The sequence below is a fragment of the Ambystoma mexicanum genome, chromosome 3p (genome assembly GCF_040938575.1).
Source record: "Ambystoma mexicanum isolate Mex_15411 chromosome 3p, UKY_AmexF1_1, whole genome shotgun sequence".
NCBI classification, from domain to species: Eukaryota; Metazoa; Chordata; class Amphibia; order Caudata; family Ambystomatidae; genus Ambystoma; species Ambystoma mexicanum.
Window position 1 is genome coordinate 1266940376 of NC_090925.1, and position 20123 is coordinate 1266960498.

General features: G+C 45.0%; 1 protein-coding gene across 1 annotated transcript in view; it reads right to left on the reverse strand.

Moving 5' to 3' along the window:
- Positions 1-4982: 4982 nt before the first annotated feature.
- PMM1 (phosphomannomutase 1) overlaps positions 4983-20123 on the reverse strand; it is a 204278-nt gene continuing 189137 nt past the window's right edge. Inside the window, exon 8 of the mRNA XM_069652766.1 lies at positions 4983-16372. Coding sequence (XP_069508867.1) covers positions 16250-16372 — 123 coding nt within the window. The 3' untranslated portion in view covers positions 4983-16249. The remainder of the gene's footprint in view (positions 16373-20123) is intronic.

The window sequence follows — 20123 nt, forward strand, 5'->3', positions numbered from 1 at the left end:
TAGTTTTTGCCTTTCCGGCTCTAGCCCACCTATTTCGTTGTCTGTCCTCTTAAGTTCTGTCCTCATGGTGCTGAGGGTGATGGTTTCGGGGAAATGCATATCCCTCTTATCTAGCATTGGCATGGTTCCTGGACTGAGCAGATCTCAGTGTTGCCAGGCTCCTTTTTCTCAAAATATAGTTGTTTATTTCTCGTCTAATTTGCACACTGTTCCTCTGTCAATTGTACATCCAACATCCAACTTGAAGCTATTGACCTTCACAGCCAAGGGACCGACGAATAGAGGAAATTGGCTGATGGGCGGCTTCCCCTTGGAGAAAGTACCAGACTATTTAGGTTTTCATATTTCAGGTGCCCCTAATAAGGTGAACACACTTGGGTATTTTAGACACAGGACAGATCCGCTGATTTCCCAGATCATTTTATCAAACCTAAGTTGTGTAAGTACTCCCTGCTTCCACTTCTTAAATATTTTGTTAGCACTGTTCTTCCAAAACTGACCTTTCGGTTTGAGATCTACCCGGTTTGGGATTCTCACATTTTGGAAAGAAAGGAAAGCAGAATTGTGAGAAAGGTTCTGGGAATTCCGAACTCTGTGCCTATGGTAGCAATTGCATTTGATTTGGGCCTGTGCAGTATAATTACTACAGTCAGATGGAAAGTTCTGTCATTCTTTTATACATTGCTGGTTCCCCGCCCCAACTCGCTTTACTCCGACCCCAATCGCATCTTGATAGCGGGCGACGACAAAGTCATGATGGATTTTGGAGCTCCCTGTGATCTCCGAGTAATTAGTGAGGGCTCCAAATAAAGTAAAGAAAGCCTTAAAGCAATTTGATTGGTGCCTCATAACAGATGGATTACATAATCAGAAGAGCATGCTGAATTTGTCACACGAACATAAGCATTTGGGGTCTCTTGCTGCACATTGGGGATTGTTTCCTCGTCCAAAATGTAGACGAGACTTTGTAAGATTCCGCTGGAACCAATGTAGGACTCGGGAGGTCCTGAGAAGATACAAGTTAATTCACTCTAATCTTGCTACTTGTCGTTTTTGTGGCGAAGAGGGATCTTTTGAAACGTTGGATCGTTTAGTTTTGTATTGTGTTACTTTGAGCCATAAACGCACAACATACTATGCCAAATTTCTGGAAAAGAGGTTGACGTTTCATATTGAGTCGTTTTTGGAAAAGCTGCTTGAGTTGCAGTTGTGTCATTGGCCGCAGCCGCTGTGGGTTTTGTTCATTCCTTGGGTCTGTATGAAGAAGACCAGGGGAATAAGACCGAAGCAGCGCCTTCATATTAAATTCTGACTAGGAAAAAGAACAAGTTCTGATAGAAAATATTTAGTTAAATGACTTTTTAAACTGTATTTGTGCAATGGATTGAAACATATATTAATTGTTGATTATGCTTTTTTTTTAATTAGCATATTATAATATTGTTAAGGTTGAATGATGTTTTAGCCAATAAACAACTTTAAAACACATTGTACACCCATTATTCCAGGAGCATGATCGGATAACGTGCATCAGCGAATGTTACACTTTGCGACACTACCAGCCACCTCCCTGGCCCCAAAGAGGCCACAAAGAACCGATTAATGCCTGAATATGTGTTGTGCGCCCCCACAATAAAAAGGGTATTTATCAGTAGTTGGAAGCAGATTTCTGCAAACATCCCCCAACCCATACATTTTCATGGCCTCTTTTGGCAGTGCTTGTCACCTTGGGCACAGGTTGGGCCTGTCCTTTGATCTTTCTCCGGTGGTAAGATTGTGTTGAAATCGTCCTTGCCTGCATGGCGTTTTTGGAATAACTCTAGCTTAGATTAAGGATGATCAACATCGGTTCCGTATCATACATTATAGGATCTGATCTATGTTTCTGGCTGCACATGATTCTGGTGCTGGAATGCCATTCAGATCCTTGCCACCCTCTGCTTTTCCATCACGAGGGCCAGTTTAGCTGATATGCTTTCAGGGCCGAACCATTGTTCTTGGTTCACTTGCCCCCAAATTCCAACCACACATTCTTCAAACAACCCTCCCACGCCCCATTTTCCACCTTACCCTTGAACTCGCAAACTTATCTCTGCTCCCAGGTCAGCGTACAGCCCCACTAACTCAATAGAATTTGCGTTGCAGCGACACATGGCATAAATGCTAGATTATTAGGAGGCTCGCGAGTTCCCACCAGCAGTGCACCACTCAATGTTGACTCTTCACACCCTCACTTTAAAATGATCTAGTCCTTCTCCCCATCCATACACTGGCCATTACCTTCTTTTCCCTGTTTTCCTGCAGCTAATGGGTGAAGGAAATGCCCCCATCCTGGCCATTCTAGGCCTATATATCCATCTCTGTATCATCAGGTAAGTCCACCCTTGGCCTTGCCCCGTCAGTCGGAGGTTCCGCTAGGCATTCGGCCTCAATGTCATGTAGGATGTATTAGCCACCCTTGTGTGAGCTCATACGTGCTGAAAATGTAGTGGCGGAGGGCTGTTTATGACCCAGTCAGCCTTTGGTCAAAGCCTTTTTTATTTGTATGCCTCTCACATGACTTAATGATTTGTTGTAGTGATTGCAACAGAGAGAGCTGGAAAAGATCAACGTCGTTTTTGTCTATTTTGACTCATCTTTGCTGTAATGTGTCTTTTCACTATTGGATTTCCTGAATATGGTCCTTCAGCATTACATGCTCAGAAGAAGACGTACAAAGATAGTCTTCAAGAAGAACCTCAGGCAGATCCATTCTAGAATGTGGGGCATCGGCATATGTTGGTGGATCTTCTAGTCATAGGCAAGTCCGTTGCTACCATCTATAGGATCCTGTAGAATACAGTGGTGTAAAAGGCATCATGAACTTTGATGGTTTTTGCTCCATCAACAAGAGGTCCTCTTAAGATGGGCCCCTGCCTGTTGAGGGGTCTATGAACGGAACAATGTTGGACGTGGAGTGGACAGGAGAGAGACTGTGGAGGTGCCTTTGAGAGGTTTTTGGTGGTAGTAGCTCAGGATGCGGACACTTCTCTGAAGACGGGGGCTTGTTCAGGAACAGCACCATTGACTTGTTGAAGAAATGGACAGCAAATCTGAACCATAAGAGCTCACCTTGTGCGACTTGGACTTATCACCACACAAGGTTGCAACATCTGTGAAGCAGAAAGTACAGCAAGGGAATACTATTTAGAACCATTAGTTTGGGTCAGGCCTAGCCCTTTCCGAATACCTCTGGCGACCCATCCTCATACTGACCCCCCCTCTCTTCTGAGGTATTTGCTTGTTTCTACGCCTGTCTCTGGAAAATGGCGCTCGGGCAGTGCTAGTGTGGGAATAACACCATTGCATAAGAGCGCTCATGTGACTGGAGATCTGATGCGGAAACCATTTGCAGGTGTGGCACTCCTCTGTGGTGTGGTTTGGGTGGAGGCAGTAGATGCAGCCTTTGGTGGGGTCTTTACGAGGTCCATTCCTTTCCCCACATTTGCAGCACTTTTCTTTTTATCACAGTGGTCCCCCCTGGCCCACCTTAAGACCAGGCATGATATAAGGTGTGAAGTCTATGTTCCTGACTCCTTTTGCCATCAGGAGTAGAGTGAAATTACAGTAACCCATGAAGAAAGTGGCAGTGGCACAGAATCCATGTTTCTGAAGAAACTATCTTCATTATGATCTCACTTGGAAACAGAGAAAAAACAAAATGCTTCGGAAAGCACAAGAGGACCCCATGCAGACAACACATGGTACACAATAGGAACCTCTTCCGAAGCAGAGGTAAAGGACATCCATGAGTTGCATTAGTAGGGTAAATATTCACACTCTAATGTTACTTCTTGAGTTCCTAAAGCTATGTGTAAAACATGTGTATATAAGGCCGAGACACGTTTATGGAGCAGAAAGCATGCTTTAGAGCTAAACTGCATTCCCACAATGCATCGCAAAGTGGCTTTGAATTAGAGGGGAACTTCCAGGGATGGCCACCACGTGGCACTGTGTCACAGAGTGGCTTGTTAGCTAAATGGCTTGCTCTGCTTCCACATTTCAGATACAAGTTTTTAATCATGCTTTTTTTAAACCCACAATAACATTGATGGTAGTTACGTAAATGGTATTTTATTGATGACGGGAAAAAATACAAGCATGTGAATCTGTGAAGGATCGAATGCTGAAAAACTCGTCATGGTGCCATCTTTCATACATGATATATTACTTAGCCGTTGCCTTAAAAATGAACCAGGAGGGTCGAAACACGGGACAGTTACAGGAATAAATATTGTTTGCTCAGAACTAACAGAGTCCGTCTGTTACTATGAACTGAGACATCCATGGCATAAACCAATACTTACCCAGCACACGTGATAAGGGTTCTCTCTGGTGGAAACTTCACCAGGGACGGAAGGGCACCGCCCCACCTGAACCACCACACAAGCAGCAGGGTACCACCCATACCCCTTCATTAGCCCAGTAGTCCCTCCATTCTAGTGCCCTAAAATGTGATTTTTTATATATTATATAGATATCTTATAGAGCGTAGGCAACCTTGGCCTTGAGGACTAATAGCAATTGAGATAAAGGGCTATTACTCCTCAGCTCAATGGTAACGAGTGCATCTCCCTTAAGAAGGCAATGCCAAGCCCGCCATTCTACGGGTGAAACCGTGAGAGCTGAATGTTTCACGCAGATCTCTGTAGCCGGTGCGTTACCCCACTGAGGGGCTTAACGGGCAGAATGGGAGATCCCCTCGGTTTATAGGCAATGATCTGCAGATCCAGGTTCCGTCTTGCCAGACCCTTGCACTTCTCTGAGCGAGGTCCATATGTCTACAATGCAAAGGACGATCAATACACATAAGCATCGGCCCAATGGGGACCACCGGGCAGTGAACGACACAGGACATGACACTCCTCCCTCCAGACTTCTGACACAATACCTCCAAGAAACGATTGCACCCGCAACAGAAAGTAAAAGGCCTCCAAAATGAATGCAATTCAAATCTTTATTTACACATTACAGTGGCACTGACGCATTTCATATTTCATAGTACTGATTTGTACGTTCCTGGAAACACACACATATGTATTCTTCATGTTTACAATGGATACTGGCCTTTATTGAAATGCAATGGCATGTTCAGGAAATGTGAAAAAACCTCTGAAGATTTCGACAACTCGTTTTCCAAAGTGGGGCCTTCCATGGAGTGGGGGGGCTTGGTGAAGGCCAACGTACTGAGATGTCGCCACTCTGCAGGGCTCACATGGAGAGAGCGCCCTTAGACTAGCTGTCTAGGGTGCGCTCTGTCCGGGTGCAGAGAGGAGCCAAACTAGTAGACCCACTTGGAAATCAGACATGAAAGGCCAACGTTAGGGAGACACTAGCAGGCTCCACCACACCTTCCCTCAGAGCCTCCGCAGGATCGAATACGTTTCAATTGGATTAGAACATATTTCCAATTCTTTCCCAATTAGGGATACATCATAGTGCACACAAAAGATGTTCTATGGAAAACAGAATCTATGCAAAGTCTGTAAGAACTAACTTTGGAAAACGCATAGTACACAGTGGAGGAAGAGGAACTGGAGAGCAAGAGAGAAGAAACAAAAAACGATGATGGATCAAACCATCCTTGGTCTCGAGGAAAAGGATTCAGACGCTGATTCAGGATCTCTCATTGGAAAACGAGTTGGTGCTTCCTGAATACCCGTGATAAACGAGCACGCACAACAGCACACTCACAGTGCATTTGCCATGCATGAAGGTCCACAATGTTTCTTCAAGCTCTACATTAGAGAGGAATCACTGAGGAGGGCCCGTTCAGCCCTGCGGTCTGTGCCAACCTGGATAGTAGGGTGGGCACAGTAGAATACGATTGCTCCACAACCAGAGACAACCGTGGGGCAGGAGGCTCAGTACAGCGTGACATCATGGGATTACATAAATAAAGCAATGTGTGTAGTTATGCAAGGATCACTCCTGCACCAGAGCACAGGGTGGAACACCACAATCTAGGAGCACCCTTTGCGCTATACATTACATGATGCAGCATTACACGCATTATTGCACTAGTGCAGGCAGTGAGACACTGGTATCCAGGAAAGTTACATTCAACAGTAACATAGATAAGGCAATGAGTAGCGTATTCATTTACATCCATCACTTCATCAGAGCAGGCGGTGGGTTGTAATGATACAGGGTATGCACCCATCTGAACATTCCGTGATACAATAGAGATGGTCATGAGTGCATTAGTACCGAGGTCACTGAGGCACCAGAAGACAGGGTTGGACAGGAGGATCCAGTCCCCCCTTCCAGCTCCACCTGCTAAGGTACCCCAAATAAAGCAATACGAGGTAGACCGGAGATGGTGTAGGGAGTGTGGATCAACGTGCTGCCTTAGAGCGGTACATGCATGGAATGAGAACAATGTACAGAGATGCATGCACCAGTGAAAGCAAGGCAGGAGGCGTCATGAGAATGCATGTTGTTCTAGCATTTCCTTAGTGCAACGCATGTAACTCACTAACACAGACCTGCAGATCTAACAGTATATAACGACATTTAGATCACAACATTGCTATGCACTGCCATCAGCGTGGCAGTTCAGGATATTGAGGGAGCTCTAAAAGTGCGGTCGCCCAGTGCATGAGTGCAGGTCAGGGTGTCAGGTCTGGTGTTGTGGCCCGGGGCTCCAGGGGGTGCTTAGGTGCAGCAAGTACCCCACTTTTCCCAAATGGATATTCTCGACAGACCACCTTTCTCGAATGGCAGCCTGACAGGAATAGCACATGTGCAAATTGGCAACCGGAGCGCGGTGGCCAAAACAGCGGGCTGTCATGTTAAAGACCAGGCAGGGTGGGGGTAAGGCTTGCCTGAGGGCAGGGGATGAGGCAGTAGGGGAGGAGGGAGTGGGGTTGCAGAGTTGTACCTTGCAAGAGGAGGGAGTTGGGTGGGGAAAGTGGGCAACGAGCCTCTGGGGCTGCAGGGGTTTCCCAGCAAGGGGGAAGAGGAGGAAGGGTGAGGTGTCTTCCTTGCAGAGCTGAAGCCACTTTCAACAACATTTTGTCAAGAAATGGCCTGCGTGAAAAACACATAAACCTGGTTGCACAGCACTTACCTGTGTGTACCTGGTCTGCAGGTATAGGGTGCCTGAGAGCGCATGTTAGGCATATTTTGGTAGATAGTTGTGAACAGACCATTCTAAGATGTCCGCCCCTAGTTAGACCTTCAACGTGTTGCTGGATGTATGTAAATATGTATTGGGATTCAAGCTGACAATCGCCTTCCTCTTGCTACAATGCTGGTGTATAAGGCAGCCTGTGACAGTAAGACGACACGGTGTGAAGTGTAAAACGTGTTTATTTCTTCCTGTACATAATTAAGGTCAATTTCGAAAGACCGAATCGGCACGACCATATGCCCGCCCATTGACTCCCCTTTCTGCACACAAGTGCAAGCAGGGGCTAACAGGCACAGCCGAAAGATGGAAGTCACATGCGTGCCAGGTAAGAGTAAATGCATGTGTGTGCTGGGGAGGGAGTTGGTGGCACGGGAGGGAGGTGCCAGGGAAGCAGGTGTGTTTTTGAGAAGTTTTTGTCTGTGTGTTTGGGGGGGGTGAGAGGGCATGTTTTTGGCAGGAAAGAGAGAAGGCTGTGGTAGCAAAGGGGGGATCGGGAGACTAAATCCCCTTAATGTCAGAGAAATCCCACGGGAAAGGCTAGGGGTGAAGACCGGTGAGGGATCGGTTTGTAGGGGGATTCAGCCTCCAAAATCGTGATAATCATAGTTTGAGAACATACTAAATCCGCTGAAAAAAATCTGTCTTTTTTGCGGGCAGACTTCAATATTCGGGATTGTCACATAGAACTTTCCTCACTCCTGGGTTCTTAGGTCTCAGAATTCGGTTCTGATCCTAAGCTTAGTGTTCCCCTCCAACAAAAAGGAGTCTTGTCCATAGAGCCTTCTGCGTTCCTCTAGCTGTAGTAGGGAGATAGCAGGACGGCTTCCGGGATTGGATGTGTTAGAAGCAGGACAAGTTGTGATGCCCGCAAATATTGGCAAGGACAATTGATCAGTTACAAGAATGAAGGTGATGACGAAAAGAAATGGAGGAGGCGCCCAAATAACGGGGCAGCATCCTCCTCTTCCCCCCTGGGTAAGGGGCAGGAGTGCAGGCAAGCAAGGGAGCTGGAGGTATCGATGAGGAGTCTGCTTCCCCCGACAAAATAGCACTCCGTCAGCCCAGGAACACCTCCAAGGGCAGGCGGGGCTCAGACAAGAATGGTTGGGGGTGCTTTGGCCAACAGTGGACTTGGTTGGGCAAGGGGGAAGCAAGGTTTGAACACGGATCAGTCTGCTGGTCGCCGCACCTTCAGAACTATTTTCACAAAGTTTGGTTTGCAGTGCTTTGAATTTGGCAGTTATAACAATGTTGTGAAAATAAATCTGCAGCCTTTTATGCCCACAAAGAAAGAATGTCTGATTCTGCACCTTTTTGATAGGTGGGGTATCAAGGGTGGGAAATGGAATGAGCAAGTGTGTTGGTACAAATATGGACAAGTGCCCAGGTTATGAATAAGTGTGTTGGATATCATGACTGCTTAACGTCAAACCTTACACAGTCCTGTGAAAGCGCAAACAATGTACAGTCAGTTGTCCTAATTTGGCGACTGAAAAGTTTAGCGGGGAACTGGTCTCACAGAGTTCAAATTAAATTAATGTATTTCTAACTTGATGAAGGCCAACTTTGAGATTTGAAATGTGCCCCTCGAAACAGATCATCCCGCATTGAGTAATTTATTGTATCATTGTTGCAGCATTTTAGCAGATATGTTTGCGTCCTCACACTGAGATTTCTGCCAAGGAGGCCTTGTGCAATCTGCATGGATGTGTTCTGCAATGTTACAAAGATTAAGCAAACAGCTATGAGCAATGCTTTTAAAACAGGTTGGATTTTTGGGGTGCTCATCACTTGCTATTAGATTGGTCACAGAAGAGAAGGTAGGTTTAGCACATTCATTTTTGTAGTGGGTTTAAGACACTCCGGAGTTTGATATTCAATAAACTTAAAGGTGGGAGACTTAAGAAGGATGCGTTAGTGTTTTTTGTTTTTTGACAACTACAATTAGAGGTGTCGCATTTATGCCATGTTACGGCTCCTGTCAGGCATGGTGGGACGCTGCACATGAGATTAAGTAGCAATCCTTTTAGTGGCCCACGTTTTATGTTGATGTCCTCCATTATGTTCTTTCCTGTTTAGTAACTATAACGAGCATGTCCTGGCAGTGGGTTGTTTAAGACCATTAGAAGTGGCCAAGGGGATGTGGTGTCAGTGCAAGCTTGGTGGCCCTGCAATTCTCACCAGTAGCTCTGGTTTTCAGGCCAACTACCCTGTCCGAGGACAATGTCACTCTCAAGGTAAAGCATGCGGAAGAGAGTTCTGGATAGTGTACGCAGGGACGATAAAGCAGTGATGACTCCATATGGGCTACCTGGAAACTGCTCAATTGCTTCTGGCCTTAGCGGATGACTGATGGCTGCAAGATGGCGGACTCACAGGTGGCTGGCAGCCTATAGAGGGAGCTACCAGGGTAACTGTGGAAGAGCAACCCATGGTGATATGCCCGGGGGAGTGGTGCGTGACCTCCAGCCAAAAACGGGGTTTACCAAAGGAGTCTGCTCCGTTGGCTGTGGGTGCCCATACAGAGTTGTGGTGGGTAGCAGCTTAAGTGGGGCTGCCATAGTTAAAAGAATTCTGGATTTGGCTAGGCCTTACTCGGCTGCAAATCTGGACGCACACACAGTGGGATAATTCAAGATTGGAGGAATAAAGTCTGAGTGTGAAGAGTGCAAGGTTGCTGGTGTCTTTGCCTAAGCGGAGCAAAGTGGCAGAAAAGCACTCAAAGAAGTGCAAGGTTGATTTCTTTGCATCTGTATAAGGGAATCACGAACTGATGGTAATGATGCAACGGCGTTATTTCCAGAGGCGGATGTGGCTAAGGGCTTTAGGGACGATTTGGCTGCAAGTGCAAAATTACATTAAAAAAAGTGGAGGGCATGGAGAAGTCGGTGACCCTGGTTGAAGCTCATCTGGGGCAACTAGAGGGTCGGCTGGATAGAAATGCAGTGGACCGTAAAGTAGTTCCTCTGCCTACTACCTAGAAGAAAGGATGTTGGGGGCTGAGGCTGGCTGGGTAGAAACCTTGGAAGTGAAAGAAAAAATGTTGGGAGTCAATGCTGCTGTTAGATTCCACGCTAGACTCCTCCAAAGATCTGAGGCATTCTTCTTCTATGCTTGTAGTCAAAGGTGGTGAGGGAAGTACTTACCACCCTCCTAAATCTACTTATTTCCTCATTGGTTCTTGGGGGTTAGTATTGTTAGGGTCTTTATTTAGACCGGCCCCAGCTTCGGGAAGCAATGGGGCGCAATTATAGGGGGAAGAACATGGTTAGGGAAACAGAGAAACAAGGGAATGGGGATATAACATCAGAGGAGGGTGGGCAGTTTCTCAGCAATGGGTCTACAAGCAGCCAGGGGAGGAACCAGCAGGGATCAGATTGCCCAGTCTCAGGTAGGTTGGGGAGTGGAGGGTGTGTGTGCCTAGGTGTTATGGAGGAGCCATTCCTTGAAGAAGAGGGTCTTGAACTCCTTCCTGAACTGTAGAAACAAGGGGTCTTTGGGTGTAGACAGAGAAGGCCTGTCTTCTGATTCTTTTCTTACTGTGCAAACGGAGTTCAAGCTTGCCAATGTCCTTACTTCTGGTGGATGGTAGGCCTTCAGAGATGCTGAGTTTCTCAGCGAGATAGCTTGAGGACTTCAAGGTGACAGCCTCATAGATGATGCAGCAGGATTTGAAGATGATATAGCTTGCAGCGGAAGCCAGTGCAGTTCAATGAGGGTTGGGGAAATGGAGTGGAATTTGCAGAGTCCTTTGATAAGTCATGCTGCTGCATGCAGGAAACATCTCAGGGGTGCCAGGGTAGTTGCCGGAAGGCCTTCCAAAAGGGCACTGCCGCCATTCAGGTGGGAGAGGGCCAAGACTTGGACAGCAGATCTGAAGTTGACTTTCTGTAGATTTGGCTTCCTCCGCTTCCTATTTTATTTTCTTTATTCAATGTTTCTAATATTATTTTTTCTAGCTCTTTCCTTTCCTTCTTTTTTATATTTCCCTCCACTTCACTGTTCTCCTTCGCTCTTTATCTTCCCCTCATGCTATTCTCTAAAGTGTGGTGATGGTCATGTTTCTGAATCTCTACCTAAATATGATGGTTAGGAGTTGACATATTTTCTCTAAAATCCGTTGAGGGAATAGGGTGTTCCCCTTTGCATTATGTACATGATTTGATGCTCAACATTTGATATAAAGATCTTGGGTGGGGGGGGGCGTAACCGTGGCCATGTCCTACTACTCTAAACGTCAATATTTTACACTTAATTATCATCTATTAAATTAATAGGAGCTGGATTACGCCTTTGTGCAACATAGGAGGTAAATATTTATGCCCACTATATTTTAAGATGGTTATTTTGGCCCTCTATTTGGTGTGAGATATGTTGACATGGAACCCAATGGAAAGCGCTATGGGCTCCAGTAATGCATTCTCAGGGTTTTAGCATGGAATGATCACACATTTCCCTTCTGACAGGTCATTTCTTTAAGTGGGAAACGAACATATAGTAGGTAGTATTGGCCCATGCCTTTGATATGGTACACACTGCCAAGTTCTGTCCTCACGTGAGCGAAATGGCACTGTTCTTCTTAGTGTCTTCAGTTAAAGGTTCCAAGATGTATCTGTGCTGTACATTTATTTTTCCAGGCTGATTTTGTCATGTAAGAATATATCCTGGTTTGTAGCTGGTTGTGGGGACCAGACATACCATCAGGGCATGAGAGGTGTGCATTTTGTTTTTTTGGGGCTTTGGCCACTGTACGGCAGAACCTCCTTTTTGGGGTTCTTGGTCCCCTACACCTTTTTGCTGGCTTTCATTGTTTTTCTAATTTTCTTTGTGGCCAGACCGACTTTTACTGAAGTCCCCCTGTCAACCCTTTTTATGGGGTGATGCTACCAGCAAAGGGGTGCTTTCTAACTATTCCACTTTGGTCCCAATGTCACTCTGTCTCCCAGAAAGTGAGTTGTGGGATACGCTTGTGGTAGTTGGGATCTCGTTTTTTACTACACTAGGCCTAGACCTCCTTTTACTGTATTAGTATCCAACTAAACTCATGAGGTAGTGAAAAGATGTACAATGAAAAGTCCAGACACTGTAGTTGGGGAGATGAAGTACTTTACTTGGGATCCAGGTTGACAAGGTGAACAAGAGCTAAGTCCAATATAAAGGAAGGTGAGGGAAACACAAACCGGCTCCCTTACACTCAGGGTCTCAGCCAACAACTGACATTCCAGGAACACGGAGGCTCCTCACACAGCAGTGTTCCATACAGGCATTCCACTGGGCTACATGCATACAGGACCAGGGATGGGAAGAAGCACAGGACACAACACGTAGCCATTGGATTACTAGTGGCCAATCCGTTTTCGACCACAGCTTTGTCTATGTGGACCTCAAATCATTGCCAAAATGCCTATTGGGTCCTCATGAGCCACAAAGTCACTCTCAGTTGGGTATTAAACTGGTGGAGACTGAACCAGAGTTCCCAGTCTACATCTGGTTGGGGAGTTACTGTATGTTCAGGTATTTCTAGGGATAGCCTGATTGGCTACCCACCAAAATCTGTGTGTGCTCACCTGTGATGTGTGTGGTGGGGCGGCTTAGCAATGTATTGTCAGTAAGAGGCTCTGTGTATGTCACAGTTCTGCACCTGAATTCCTAGAAGATAGCTGCAGAAGACTGGTTGGTAATGGGGATTTTGGTATGGCCATACTGGTTGGACCCTGGCTCATTTCTCCTTGCTCCCAGTTCCTTCTCTTTTGGTGGACTCACATGCTGGGCTTGTTCTTAGCTTCCTGCCACCCTATTAGCTGGCTAGGCTGGCACTCATTTGTGGGACATCTTCCTGGTCTGCAGTGTTGCTTCCCAGGCAAATCAAAGGCCTTGTGGTGGGAGGCTTCCTAGTCTAGGAAATGAGCTTGCTTGCTGCCGCCCCTCAGATCTATTTGTGGGATGTCCTGCCCTGCATCCCCTCTTTTCTTTACCCACTTTGTGGCAAAGTTTCTTGTTGGCTGGCCGTTCCTGCTCTCCTGCGGTGACCTTGAAATTGTGTTGGGTTCTTCCATACTCCTGCCGCTTCATGGATGTTGAGTCTTCTGTCTTGTGGTTCATCCTCCAAGGTGTCCTGTTTGAAGTTCCTTTGGTCACCTGGATTCTTGCTGGATTGTGGGTTTAAATCCCCAACCATATCCAGTCAGACCTAACCCAACACACCAACTTACTTGCGCAGCTGCCATTCCTGGGTCAAATTCTCTCAACCCAAAACCGTGATTACTTGTCCATGGATTCTATGGCCCTGTAACCATAGTTGGTTCTGTCTGCAGGGATACGTTGTGTCCGGGAGCAGTAGGATTTTGAGGTCACTCCCTTAACTGTTAACTTTTGTTGTCTGAAGCGTGCGTTGTGCTCACTCTTCAACCAGACTCATTGTCGGATGATTCTCGAAAAGCCCCCGTTCGCCTTTGAGCCTAAGGCCCTTTACAAATGCATAAAATAAAAAATTGTGAGATGGAGATTTTCTTGGGGTCCCCACTGGTGTAACATCTGACCGGTTGCCCCTTCTGATGCACTTGTTGGGTAAAAGTGGATTTTACATTAATTTTCCCTATAACAGCAGCAGACTTATGGGATTTGGCCCCATTGCCTCCTTCCTAGCAGTGATCACTACAGTTCACTCTGTCTGATATAAAGTAATAGTGTTAGAGTAATTACATTATTTATAATGGTTACCTGGAACCTATGGAGGCCCAGTACTGTAATTCTGATTTTACTGTCTGTTGTATTGGGCGTTTGGCCGGTTTCCTATAAGAATCTCACCACCATCGCACCCCCTCCACCCCCACCTTTGTAGGATTTCTATATGTCTGGTAGTCTCCTATATTGATATATAAATAGAATCAATGACTTAACCCTTTGTTGTTTTGTTACTGCTATGTGGTGTATGTTTCCAAGTACTTATTTGACTGTGTGTTGAATCATGATGTAATACTAAATAAATGCATATATATATATGTATATATATATTTTACAGTATATTATCTGTGGTGTATTTGGTTGTGTACGTGTATGGGCCTAATTGTGTATCAGCCCATGCCCTACGACAGGTGACGCCGGACTACTTTACTAATTAGGAGAGTTGGGTCTAACCTCATGGACGCCCAGTTCTTCACTTAGGATAGATCTCTTGATACCCCGTCACCAGAGCCCTGTGGAAAATCCTTCCAACAGTCACAGTAGCACGTGACATCTTGAATAGGACGAATTTAAAAAAAGCTTTCTCTCAAGTTCGCAAATCCTAGTGAAGAATCCTAGATGATCTTTAAGGCTATTTCGTCTTTACAGCCAGGCTTACACTGGTAGATTTACTTCCCCGAGATGGTGCAAGAGGTTGTACACCACTTATTTTCTGAAGATTGTTCTAGGTTAGGAAAGATGGCAATAGGGAGGAAGTTCTCTTTAAAATCAGGGTTTGCATGGATTTCTTATAGAGCAGGGCAGTGGCATAATAATTAGGCCATACTAGGTCACAGAAGAGTGCTTCAAAATCTTCATGCAACCAATCCTTTGCAAGGATTAGGATACATAAGATGGAGTCAGTGAGAAGGCTGCTGATGTGATGTCTACATTATTCAGATGTATAAGTGTGCAGATGCTATGTACACAGTGATGCGTACAGGATGCTGTTTGCAAAGCGCTTCTTCCTTCAATAAATTTACCTTTGAGTGACGAAGGGGTGGGGGAAGTACAGAGAGAGGTGTGAGCTCCTGTTTCAAGTGCTGAGGTTACAGTATTGTCCTACATCAGAAATAAAAGATCTATGCAGCGTCTTAGAGCTGTTCATTCTATGATTCACTAGATCTTGCAATCTGTACATTGATAAAGCAATAACTGCACCAGAGCAGAAGGTTGGACATAGCAATCCGGGATGCACCTACAAAACTTAGATTGAATGAAAAGCTAGATAAAGCAGTGCATGCAGTATCACAAATGTGGCTTCCACAGCAAAGCATAGAGTATAAGGATCAAGAATATCCCATCCAGCCCTACAATCAATAGTACCATATATAGTGGGAAAATAGATCAGCAAATCGCTGAGTAAGACCCTCCATGGTCTTATGGAGATCCTGTGCAAAATCACCTCCTCAAAAAGATGGGACAAATTGTTGGTAATCCACAACAAATTGGAAGGCTAGTGAAAACCTTAATTGGGAAGCAATTAGATTTAAAGGGGATATCATTGGAGAATTGGTGACTTGTAGTACCATTCCAACATGCTTCCAAGCCCAAAAGGCTCAATTGTACACCAGTTTCTGCTTGAACAATGCAACACAGCATAGGGTCGTTTCAAAAACCTATACCAGGCATGCAGGATACTTCATTCCTGGAGTGTCAGCAAAAGATTCACAAAGAGATATACACTGACCAATATAGATATGCAATTATCACCTGAATCTACAGGAGTAGCAAGACATCAGATATAACCAAGATATACAGAAAACAGACACCTGGTATCACCAAGATCTGCAGCCACATTACTATCTTCTGTTTCATACAGAGTATGCGAAAGGGAACGGAGGCCATATTCATCCGTAACCTCTGAAGCTAATGCAGCTGAAATAAACAAACCTCTTGGTGTCTTTCATTGTAGAGGAATACTTTGAGGCACATTATGTTTTTCCCCAGTGAGAGTACCTTATGCTCTACGCCCGGGGAAGTCAGTGAATGGTGGGACGCTAGCCGCACCCCGGATTGCTGTCTCAGATGTGTAGGTTCCTGTACTATGGTCTTCAAGAGCCACCAAGAAAGTGGGTACGTCTTTCCTATGGAGATGTGGAGCACTGTCAGAGAGACTATCCTAATAGTGCAAGGCAGCTGATAGTGAGCTGCAATGTCTCATCATCAGCCTGCCAAGTGCAGTCCCTCATTCGGAAAGAGGATCCCATCAGTAGCCCCGCTGAAATGCCTGTGTGTTACTTTTATGCACTTGGACTCCTGATGCTTGAAGGTTCGGTGCCATGCAGAAATAGCTACACACCAGCATGAACTGATGCTTCCAGTGGAGAGGTGGTTTCAGAAGCCGCAGCTTTAGGATTCGTTGGTCCTCTCTGGGAAAAAGAGCTCCAGGCACCGACGTACTGTGTCCTGGGGGGAGTTCACTGTGTGCCCCACAGTTCGAGGGTCAGCGTAGATTTCATAGTCATTCCCACCCTGTTGAGCAGAAACAGAGACAAGGTCACTAGAAGGCAGAGGGTGACTGGTACAAAGAACATGCCCTAGTCTTCTCTGCTGGGTTATCACAAGTTTTGAAGAGCACATGCCAGAGACAAGAAACACACAATCCTTTAGAGACACCCACCACGTCATAAACGCTCTCATAAGCCATAATAAGCAATTACATCCCTACAGAGTAATCATAATCCAAAACAAACAAATAAAACATGGAGAAACATCAGAGGGCCAATGTTTAGTGAATACGATGCCTTGGATCCATTTTGTATGTACATATGATTGCTTCTCCTCTCTCTACCCAAACCTTTTGGGAGAACTTCTTGTGTTTGTTTATTGCTCCTCTACCACCTCCCCGTGGTACCAGGATGATAGGGAGACAGGCAAGATGAATGTGCACCGAGCCACCAGCACAACAGTGGAAAATAGCCCCTGTTACAAAGCCAAGTGGACTCCAGAAAATGGCACAATTCACAAAGGGTCAGAATTACAAAAAGTCTTCTTTATTCAAAAGAGTTCTCCAAAGGTCTCCCCAGGTCTCTCTCCAGTGTCACTCACAGTTTCTTGGAAATATGATGGGTGCTTGGTCACTAAATGGATAGCATCGCCAGGATAGCTCAGGTGCTGGACCTAGAAGCTCCCAACCCCGCCTTGCTTCCCTCCTCGCTGAGCCAACACTCCTTTGTGCTTAGTGTCATAATACCAGACCTCATCTTTAGCCCTCAAGCTGGCTGCCTTCTCACCTCTTCAATGTTTCACTACATGCTTGTTTTTCCTTCCATTTCTCCCTGACAACAGATGGGCATGCATTATCGTATTGTGCTTGGCTCTCTCCCTTTGCCTTCAAAGGACTTCCCAATGTCTCGCTCTCTCACTTTGTTTCTTTTCCTCTAGTCCAAACTGCTTTGCCTTCCTCTTTACAGCTTCTTAGCCGTCCTATCTTGTGGTGGTTCTCTACTTTCTGGCTTCTTAGCATCCCCTTTAACAGTGAAACACTGTGAAAAACCTAAATTGACAACAATTACCAGGCTTACTCCAGTGACATATTATTTCTGATATAAATTATTTCTTATTGAATAAAATACATGTCATTCACGCAGCATTAGAGCCAAACATTGAGCACAATCTCAAACCTCTCTTTGCTCCCAAATAGTTTTGACTTGGAACTGTTTTCAGAATGTTGATATACCCTCAATGTGCTCAATTCCCTGAAAGCAACACTCGTATGATGAGGACATCATGCCAGCTAACTTTATCAAACAAATCTCAGGGTGTTTTGCTAAACAATGTTTTGCTATCTTATCTGTGTCTGAGGGGGTCTCACCATATGCTTAAAAACATGGTATCATTTCACATCTCATAAAGAAACTTGCACTAAATACTTCTGTAGTTGGGACTTTTCAACCCATAACAAGCATGCCCTTTTTGTGGAAGCTGATTGAGGGTTTTGTGGCTATAAAATTGCAGGCCAGAAACAAAATAGATTTTTTTTTGAGGCCTTACAAAACAGGGTTTCATGCTAGCAGTCATGGAGATTGTTGATGATGTTCGTCGAATGATAGGTAATAGTGGAGTTTGTCTATTGGTTTGTTGGATCCCTCAGCGTCTTCGGACACCATGGGTGCACAAGGCCCTCCTCCCTATATTGTCATCCCGTCTGGCATCAGGGGTTGAATCCTGGAGTAGTTTTACTAATTTGTAATGGATAGATCCCAATCGGTTCGGGTAGAACGCTCCAGGTCACCACCATTACTAGTAGAGTGTAAGACGCCTCAAGGGTCCATACTATCATCCGGTGTTGTTTAATCTATGGAGGTAGAGGGTATTTAATTATGGAGTATAACATCTCAATATGCTGACAATACTTACATTTATCCAGTTTTATCTTCGGAAGATGTTTTTTGGCTGGGTAACTGCTTGGCAACTACAGATTTCTAATTTCCTACAGTATACTACCACAGTTCCTTATTGTTTAAAATCAGTGGGTTTTTTGTTAAGAGACTAAACTTTCTTTTAAATCCTATATTAAGGAAAAGGCACAATTGTCTATCAAATTCGCTTGCTTTGGAAATTAAAAACTTTGCTTCCAAGTGAATTATTTCAATGCACACTCAGAGTTTGTGTTGTCTCACATTGGGCCTCATTACGAGTTTGCCGGTATCCCTTACTGGCAAACTCACCTTACCATTACTGGTGCCCAATATCCCAGTATTACTGTGATATTACGGCTGCCGGCAACTGTGGTCCTATAGGACTCCATGGAATGGGATTGCCTCAATCATCGGCACCGTTAGTGCTGGTGAATGGGGCAATTCTTTGCCAGTAGGGGGCTAAACTCCTGGCAGGCCAGGCCTGCCAGTAGTTCACTGCCCTACCAGCAAACTCAGAGTGTACCGGTCTGGTAAAAATGATGGATCCGGTATTAAAAGCATTTTTTTCCAGCCTTTTTACCAGACCGGCATTCTCGTAAAGATGCACAACATGTATAATGTGCATTTAATTTGTGTCCATAGTGACAATTTACGCCCTTTAGGATCAGCAAGTCCTCTTTCTGCTCAGATTCTTTCTGGAAATCGAACATATAATAGCATCTCTCCTGTCCTTACTGCCTTACATTGGCTTCCCCTTAAGAGTAGAATTCTTTTTAAGTTAGGGTGCCCAAATATTAGATCATTAAGGCTTGGCCTTGCTAATTACCTTGCTGCCAAGGCGAATCGGTTTGAAAGGATCAGGCATCATGTATTTGTGATCAGCCTGCTCTTTTCATCCCAAGTGTTTTGAAATCTCAGACTCAGTGGCAGGCATTCTTGCTGGCAGCCCTTTGCATTTTTAACTTCCTTCTGGTCTCTCTCAGGCTCACTTAATCACTTCAGGCTTTTCACCGCCAGTCGAAGAAGAAAGTGCTCTGATATTCCGCTTGTGTCTGTATTTTTCTAATATCACCTGTTGTGTGATTTTGTTGTAAGTTATCCTTTTTGTCTTTACAACACTGTACGCCCGTGGCGTGGAAAAATGGTACACGCGTAATCAAAACAATAAATATAAATACAAACAAAGGTGTTAAGGAGTTTTTGTTGCCCAAGCCTTTAACAACTAACCTTAAGCTGGGGCAGAGTCCAAACCCGAAACAGAAGCCAAACCTTTATTAAAATGGTCAAGTGGCATAGCAGTCAGGCATAATTTAAGGGAGTGGAAGAAGGCTGCCACAAATGTACATTTAGTACATACACTTATCCAGAGAAAATACACCACAATGGTATTACTGAAAAATATACACCTTTATTAAGTATCTCACACAATCACACACATACATATTAGGCAGGTTTGGGAAGTGGAAACAGCAGCAACCATCTCAACTCAGAGACTCTGTCCATGAAGAGCTGTCACACATGATGTCATTTTGATCTCACTGCTGATCCCTAATGGGATCTCAGGTGCTCACGGCTGAGCAACCGGAGGGACTCACACGAGTTAAGATGGTCATCACTTCCCATACCCGCCGAATTTCCTGGGTTTTGTTCCAATGAATCAGATCATCTTAACTGTGTCTGAACTAAAGTTTATTCACTGAATTTCAAGGGTTTTGTTATGCTATATCTTCTCTAAGGCCAAGTGACCGTGGCATTTGTCCAGAGGTGTCCGGAATTGCCACTATGAACAAGATTCTCAGTGCTGGAATGAAACAGGACTTCTTCATGTTGATCGAAAACACCAGATCATGAAGTGTGTTGCA